Source organism: Physcomitrium patens, chromosome 2, assembly GCF_059467195.1.
Source record: "Physcomitrium patens ecotype Gransden chromosome 2, ASM5946719v1, whole genome shotgun sequence".
NCBI classification, from domain to species: Eukaryota; Viridiplantae; Streptophyta; class Bryopsida; order Funariales; family Funariaceae; genus Physcomitrium; species Physcomitrium patens.
The window spans coordinates 8,896,126-8,904,441 of record NC_143411.1 but is presented as its reverse complement, the minus strand read 5'-3'; the positions used below and the strand labels follow the sequence as shown (position 1 = coordinate 8,904,441).

Here is an 8,316-nt window from a genome sequence, read left to right as displayed (position 1 = left end):
TTGTTTTTTTACTTTTTTTATCTTATTCCTGATACCAATGTTGAGTAGATATTGTAAGCCCTGTCTGTGTGTGCGTGTGTTTGTAGTGCTCAATGCAGTTGGGTACACCATTGTTTGTTAGATGGTTCATTATCGTCCCTTGGATGATGCAACCCATCAATGTTCTTTTCATCTGAGCCGTCTAGGGTTTCAACCCCACCACAGATCCTCGACCCCCTCCAATCCCTTAATCCCTTCGCTATCCCGCAGCGAAACCCTGTTGAGTGCCCTTCCATCGTTTCGAATTGCTCAAATCTGCGCTTACATACATGACGCATGCCAACAATGTGACATCTCTGTGCCGCATGGAAACAACGTGAGAGCGAGGAGCCGCGGATGGTAGGTAATCTTGTGGTGTTCTCTTTCTTTTGGTTCCGAGATTGTTATGATGGCTTTCTATGTTTCGAGTATGGTGCTCGAGGTGATGCCCGGAAGCCAGACAATAGGGTTGATCGTAAGCTCATGTTTGGTGTATCCTATGCAAGCGCGTGAACAATCAAGAGGTTTTTGGTTTTTTAAGAAGATTGAATATTGTAGATACTGTAAGTTATGATGTTGATCTAGCGGAAGTCCGAATCTTTTGCTATTGACTTGGGCTGTCTGGAATTCTTGCGTTGATGTGTACTCACTATTTGTTTATCTGTTTGTTAATTTTGTAATTCCAGCTTCAGGGATGAGGGTTGGCAAGAAGATGATGGGGCATTGAACAGCATATCATAATTGTATCCTGTGTAGACTTGCGCGTAATCGAATTGTAAGGTAGGAGCGGATCTAAATGATTTATAGGACGGAAGACTTCTATAACCTGGAATATGGTGAGATCATCTTCAAACTTGTTCATCTACGAAGATTCTTAGTCCATTTTGAGGATTGAGCTTTCTTTGACTCACAGTTGCAATCTTTCCGTGTCATATGTCTTGAAAGACTAAATGTTCTCAATTGGTTTGTGTCATATATCTTGAATGACTCTGTGTTCTCAACAGTAGATATGACCTGGGGCTCTTCCACTACAGGTAGTACTGAACTTTAGTCGGAGACTATATTACTCTTGCACTGTCAAAAGAACATCGTACTCAGATTTGGTAACCTCCCGACGAGCTTCACCGGGCTTGTTATCAGAGTCAACCCACTAGCTACCTCGAGATAAGAAATTCTCCAGTGTCACCGATCAATCTCAGCAAGAAGGATGACACAGGAGCGACTGTAGGAATCTCTTTCGTCAGAGCAAAGTATCACGAATATCCGAAATAAGTAGCAAAAAACAGCACTTTCACCTTTGAAGAGGAACACCTGAAGCATAACTGCGGTTGTCCGAACCAACCAACGAGTACAAGCTTTTATTCACTTGTAACACGTTCTGGAAGACCATGTCTTTCACCATCGACAACAAGTCCAATTTGGAAGGACACTTATCAGATAACGTCGTCCTGGGCAAGCATGTGATAGACAGAAGAACGAGGAAAGGCGATCCTGGATACTAGTTTTTTCTGTTTTATACTTTCTTGTGTTTTTTTCGGCTTCTATCTCACCATCTTCTATTTCATGCAGTTGGTCACCGAGGCCGGGCGAATCCTTTGTTGTTTTTTTTCATCTTACTTCTGATACCGATGTTGAGTAGATATTGTAAGCCCTGTGGGCGTGTGTGTGTAGTGCTGAATACAGTAAGGTACACCATTGTTTGTTAGTTGGTTCATTATTGGGTCACCTCGGATTTGCTTGAACTAGTTTCTTGCATTCATTGTTGAATATTGAATTTTGAGGTGGAAATCCTCGTGTCGGAGCCTCTCCATCTTCGCTTTCGGGCGACCCCAGAATCAGTCAAATTGGAGTTAGAACGAAACTCTTTGGAACTAAATTCAAGTGGTCATCTGCCCCTTCGCATCTTAGATTACCCAACCAACCAATTGAAAAATCAATGATCAATTGTGAAATATTGGATTGCTACAAATACTGGTGTTGTTAAACTTCATCAACAAGCGAAGGATTGTTCCAGCAGTTGGTGTCGTAGTCTAAGGTGAGAAAGCGCATTACTTTCCCTTTTTTGCATAAATTCCGTTATCCCGATTGGTTTTACCAGTTACTATACATCACAGAATCTGGTTTATTTTTAGAACTAGTTCAGTCAAGAATCTAGTCGTGATACATTTCACATTTGACTAAATTATTATAAAAAATCTTCATTTATACTTAATTTGGATGTTTGTTTTTGGTACACCTTTGATCTAAATGATTTAAAAGATGGAAGAGTTCTTCAAGTTGGAGTATGGTGAGAACATCTTCAAACTTGTTTGTTTACTAAGATTTTGAGTCTGTTGATCCATTTGTTGCATAGGGTAGACTTTTCATTGATTGATTACTTCATTTGTGTTATTTGTATAATGATTGATTTAGGAAACATAAAATATTGGAAAAAAAAAGCTTATAAACTTAATAAGAGGATTAGATATCATTTTAAATAGAGTAGTGTTATGGCATATCATATTTATAGTAAAATATCAAGAATTATTGTTATTAGATAATTATTGAAAGATGGATGGCATATTGAGAAAATGATCTAGTTTAATTATTACCAAAGATATGATTCAATTTTGTTTGTATGAATCATGTGTAATAATTTATATATTAATCAATTTTGTTCACATATATGTTGTCTTTATGTGAAAGTTTTGTAGCAATTGAAGAACATTTCAAGAATCTATGGTTGCATGATGAGGAAGTAAATTCAAGGATCAATTGTTAGTTTTATTTTGAGGTATGTACATCATTGATATTTATTTTGTTTAGACTATGAGATGTTTAAGATGAACTTTTATGTATTATTTTATATATATATATATATATATATATTTATACATGTAGAAAGATTTGTTATATAATAAATAATAAGAAATAATAAAAAGTTAAAAAAAAGAATCACAAATATAAATAGAAATTTATTTAATCTACATGAAGTTTATTAGTAATAACTTTGTTACATTGAATTTTTTGGTGATCAAAATTTATTAAAATATTGTAAAATATGTACTAAGATTTTATTCATGTGATTGAAGGTGAATTATATATATTTTCTAAATATTTGCAATGGCCTATCTTGTTAAGATGTTTATGAAGCATGTCTTAGAAATGTGGAGGTTTTTATTTGGTTGTTGTACATTGGGATTGTCACTTGCCATGGAATTTCGTAACAAATTTTTAAAGGATATTGGAGTTGTACTCAAAGCAAGAGAAGTTGATATTGAAGATGAACTTACTCAATGCTATAATTACAATCAAGAAATAGAGGTGTTATTGAAGACTAAAGTTATATTGAATAAAAAACAATGTGTAAATATTTGCCAACCACTTGGCCGTGTTATCAAAGTATTTGAAGTCTTGAGAGCTTGTAGCAATGGAAGAAGTGAGTATGAAGTTCTATTTTGTGAATTCCAATATACAATATTGAAGATATACAAGTTGATAAAAGCTTGTGCACAAGAACAATGGTATGAAGTAAGTATCTTTCAAATGGAAAACAAAGAAATGTTTAGAGAGTTATTATGGGACTTAAAGACTTGTCATGATGTGGGAATTGATCAATTATCAAAGAAGTGTCCAAAAATGATGGAGGTGATTACACCCATATTGTTTGATGTTTCAACTTATGAAGAAGTTAAACGTGATAGTGAAGAACTTTTCAAAAGATTGGACCATAAAAGTAAAGATACTCAATTTAAAGATCATGACTTGGTAAACTATCTATCAACAAGATTGACAAACTTGTGGTATGTAGAAGATGGAGAAATGGATTTTTTGGAAGTATCAAGTGATATCAAAAGTTTAGAGCTTGGAAGAATTATAAATGAGGGTGCATTTGGAAAAGTTTATGAATCAAAGTGGTTTGGACTTGCAATTGCAACAAAAATAATGGATGCTAGTTGGAATGATATGTTCATAAAAGAAATAGGTATCTTGGCTATTACAAGCCATCCAAACTTGATCAAATATTATTATGCTGCCAAAAGTGATGCAAATAGGAATGGAGAGTCTCCAACATTGAATTACTCAAGGGAGAAAGTATACTTGGTGATGGAATTGATGCAAACAAGTTTGAGCAACATATTGGAGGCAAAAAGAGCAATGCCATACTACTTTCTTATTGATGTTATTTATCAAATTGCAAGAGGAATGTGTTATTTACATGACATGTAAATTGCACATCGAGATTTAAAGCCGGATAATGTGCTACTTAATATTTTAAATGATAGTAAATCTAATAATGGTTTTCATCATCCTGTTGTGAAGTTGATTGATTTTGGTTGTTCAAAGATCAATGTAGGTAGGAATCCAAAAGTTAAAGAAAATACATACATATATGGAACTTTAAGATACACAGCTCCAGAGATATTGAAAAGTACAATGAAATCAATAAAGATGTGTGCTTTTGAAGCGGATGTGTATTCTTTTGGAATGACATGTTCTAAGATTCTTTCAGGTGAAGATCCATTTAATGGTATGTACTCTAAAGAAGAATTATTGAAAAAGTTTGAAAGCGGTGAAAGACCAAAGTTGCCTTTAAATTGTAATGATTTGAGTAAATTGATTGAAGAATGTTGGACTTTGAATCCTTCTAAAAGACCTAGTTTTGGAGACATTTGCAAGAGACTCACAACTTTGAAGAAAAAATACTTGGTGGGAATTGATGTAGCCAAAACACCTCATTTTGGAGCAATTAAGAAAGAAGATCATGAAAGGAGTAAATCAAAAGATGTTGATGTTGATGATACATTGGTAAACTTTATATTTGAGATTTGGTGTAATATAAACATTGCATTGGTTTATTTGATTTCAAGATCTACATAGTCAAATATGTGTAATTTAATGAAGTTGGTTTGTCAAAATATGAATATGTGGTTAGATTTTTTTTTTTTAGAGATTGGCATAAATTGTATATTATTTTAACATCATGATTTGATTATTTGAATAGAGACATGTTTGTAAAGACAATATAATGGGTGTAGAACGACGTTTGTCAAACATGAAACAATTATGCAAGAATGGAATAAATATATTGTGTTTTGTTGGTATGGGTGGAATTGGAAAGACTACATTAGCAAAGATTATATTTGATACCATGCAACACATGTACAATGTCTCATGCTTTGTTGAAAGTATTCAAAAGAATGATAATGGTCTTTCAATAATTTGCAAAGTTTTGAACTAACTAAACTTTGAAGCAAAACTAAAGAATTTAGAAGAAGCACAAGCTATGATGAAACAAGTATTGATGAGCAAAAAATTTATGTTGGTCTTAGATGATGTGAAGGACAAGAATCAAATCAATGATGTAGTACTTTCGGATGTTCTACATTTTAACAAAGGTAGCATATTAATTGTGACAACTCGAAATTGGGAGGTAGTAAAAAGCTATCCTACAAAGATTCATAAATTTGATATTGAAGAACTTGACAAAGATGCAAGTTTGAAGTTATTTACAGCTTATTCTTGTAGGGATGGTGATGAATTGCCAAAAGAACTTATTGAGATTGGCAAAGAGATTGTAAGATCTTGTAATGGATTACCCTTGAGTTTAAAAGTTTTGGGGTCATTTTTAGGAGGACAAAAGAGATTGAGATGTTGGGAAAGAGCTTTGCAAAAGTTAAGAAGAGGAAGACCTTTGGATGGAGATGAAATAGATAGTGAATATAAGCTATGGACTATTTTGAAGATAAGTTTTGATGCCTTAAAAGTTGAAGAAAAAAATATGTTTTTAGATATATGTTGCTTCTTTTGTAATAATGTGAAATAGGGTGGTACAATGAAAGGCACTATAATACAAATATGGACCAATAAGCAAAGTGGAGTTGAAGAGCAAGATGGAAGTATTGTTTTGGATATGTTGGTTCATCAATCAATGATAAAAATAGAAAAAGATGGAGTAATAAAAGTACATGATCAGTTACAAGATATGGGGCGAAAGATTGTTGAAGAAGAAAAAGAATACAAAGACACACGAATTTGGAATGCAAATATGGTGCCAATGCATGGAATAACATCAAAGGTAATACTTTCAAATTGTGATAGAATAACTTAAATATAATTATTGACATAAAATAAATATTTAAGGAAAATAAAGTACAAGATATTTTAATATTTATTAAGAACAACATTATATTACTTGTATGTTATAATGTGAAATACTTAGAGATTTGTACATAATTTAAGTACTTGATAAAGCTTTGGATTTTAATTGCTAATTATTTTCTTGTCATGTTGATTAGTTGGAAGGTATAATTCTTGATTATAATATGAAAGATATCTCAAGAAGGTTTATCATCAAAGGATTACACTTTTGTTCTTTACGAATTCTTATATGTAACATTGTTACAAAGTAAAGTAAAGATGTCTTTAAAATACTTATGTTATTGGTTGAAAATGCAAATAAGTTAAAAATTTTGTTACTAAGAAATAATAATCATCTTTTTCGGATTTATAATAAAAAAATAAAGCTGCCCTCTGCAACATGCAACAAAGAGTTTTGGAAAGTATTTGAAGAATTGACAATATTGAGTCTAATAGGATTTACTTTTCGTAAACCACTACCTAGAACATTGCTTACAACTACTACATTAATGAGACTTGATTTAGATGGAGATATCGAATTCAATGTAGTACTAAAAGGATTTAAAAATCTTAAAAATTTATCAAATATAAAATTACTTCATAACAAAATTTTAAATATAATGTCAAAAGAGTTGACAAACTTAACTTTTTGAAAAACTCTTGATATGAGTGGATGCACAAGCTTGACAAGCTTGCCAAATGAAATGGCAAATCTTTCTTCTTTGAGAAGTTTACATTTGAATTGGTGCACAAGCTTGTTAAGCTTGCCAAATGATTTGAGAAAAATTTCTTCCTTGAAAGAGCTTTATTTGGTTGATTGCTCTAGCTTGAAAAGCTTACCAAATGAGTTGAAAAATCTCTCTTCTTTGGAAAGACTAGATTTAAGTCATTGCTCAAGCTTGACAAGCTTGCCAAATGAGTTAGAAAATCTCTCTTCTTTGAAAATACTAAATTTAAGTCATTGCTCAAGCTTGTCAAGCTTGAGTATTGAATTGAGAAATCTTTCTTCTTTAGCAGTACTTTGTTTGTGGGGTTGCTCAAGCTTGACAAGCTTGCCAAATGAATTGATAAATCTTTCTTTTTTGACTTCACTTAATTTGAGTGGTTGCTCAAGCTTGATAAGCTTGCCAAATAATATGACAAAACTTTCTTCTTTGAAAATACTTAATTTGAGTTATTGCTCAAGTTTGACTAGCTTTCTAAATAATACGGCAAATTTTTCATTTTTGAAAGTTCTTTATTGAAGTGGTTGCTCAAGCTTGACAAGCTTGCCAAATGATTTGGCAAATCTTTCTTCTTTGAAAAGACTAGATTTGAGTCATTGCTCAAGCTTGATATGCTTGCCAAATGATATGGCAAATCTTTCTTCTCTGAAAAAACTTAATTTGAGTGGTTGCTTAAGCTTGATATGTTTGCCAAATGATATGGCAAATCTTTCTTCTTTAATAAAACTTGATTTGAGTGGTTGCTTAAGCTTGAATAGCTTGCCAAATATATTGAAAAATCTTTCTTCTTTGACAAAACTTTCTTTGAATAGTTGCTCAAGCTATGACTTGGCAATTCTTTCTTCTTTGACAACACTTTCTTTGATTTGTTGCTCAAGCTTGATAAGTTTGCCAAATGAATTGGCAAATCTTTCTTCTTTGATAAGACTTGATTTAAGTGGTTGCTTAAGCTTGACAAGCTTACCAAATGAATTGACAAATCTTTCTTCTTTAAAAAGACTTGATTTGAGTGGTTGCTCAAGCTTGACAAGCTTGCCAAATGAATTGAAAAATCTTTCTTCTTTGAGAAGACTTACTTTGAGTTGTTGCTCAAGCTTGATAAGCTTGTGAAGTGATCTAGAAAATCTTTCTTCTTTAAAAGAACTTTATTTAAATGGTTAATACTTAAGAAAAGATCTAAATGCAGTAAAATCCAAAACAATAATTGAGACATAGCAATAGAGTGCTAGTTGATTAATAGTTGATCTAATTTTTTTTTATCTTGTACTAATATAATTTCCTTGTATTGTTATTGGTTATTATTGTGTAAGAACTTATATTAAAAAAGGAGCTTGAAGAATTTTAGAATAAAGTAGAAAGAAGCTTAGTTAGGGATTCAGAATTATTTTTAGAATTAGAATTAAATTACAAATAGACAAGGATCTTCATCAAAGGTAGAGCTCTTCTTCAAAAT

The 8,316-nt window shown here is 32.2% G+C and overlaps 1 protein-coding gene, 1 long non-coding RNA gene and 1 pseudogene across 5 annotated transcripts; all 3 read left to right on the top strand.

Annotated features, from left to right (window-relative positions):
• Nucleotides 1-232: 232 nt before the first annotated feature.
• On the top strand, nucleotides 233-4,469 carry LOC112292640 (uncharacterized). Of its 4 annotated transcripts, XR_016499381.1 has the most exons (6): nucleotides 233-378; nucleotides 705-854; nucleotides 1,053-2,053; nucleotides 2,278-2,305; nucleotides 2,704-2,791; nucleotides 3,090-4,469. It is a non-coding gene; the product is annotated as an uncharacterized LOC112292640 (long non-coding RNA). The 4 variants fall into 4 exon arrangements; XR_016499387.1 differs by lacking the exon at nucleotides 2,278-2,305 and having other exon boundaries at nucleotides 2,712-2,791; XR_016499375.1 differs by lacking the exon at nucleotides 2,278-2,305.
• Nucleotides 4,470-5,143: 674 nt separating this feature from the next.
• On the top strand, nucleotides 5,144-5,965 carry LOC149989725 (disease resistance protein Roq1-like). Its single transcript, XM_090245499.1, has one exon. The coding sequence runs from the start codon at nucleotides 5,285-5,287 to the stop codon at nucleotides 5,822-5,824; it is 540 nt and encodes a 179-aa protein (XP_090101625.1). The 5' UTR covers nucleotides 5,144-5,284; the 3' UTR covers nucleotides 5,825-5,965.
• Nucleotides 5,966-6,662: 697 nt separating this feature from the next.
• Nucleotides 6,663-8,100, top strand: LOC149989724 (uncharacterized; annotated as a pseudogene).
• Nucleotides 8,101-8,316: the final 216 nt, after the last annotated feature.

Bases quoted from the DNA above. Each gene is read 5' to 3' on its own strand.
- LOC149989725 (XM_090245499.1), top strand. From the start codon at position 5,285: ATGATGAAACAAGTATTGATGAGCAAAAAATTTATGTTGGTCTTAGAT.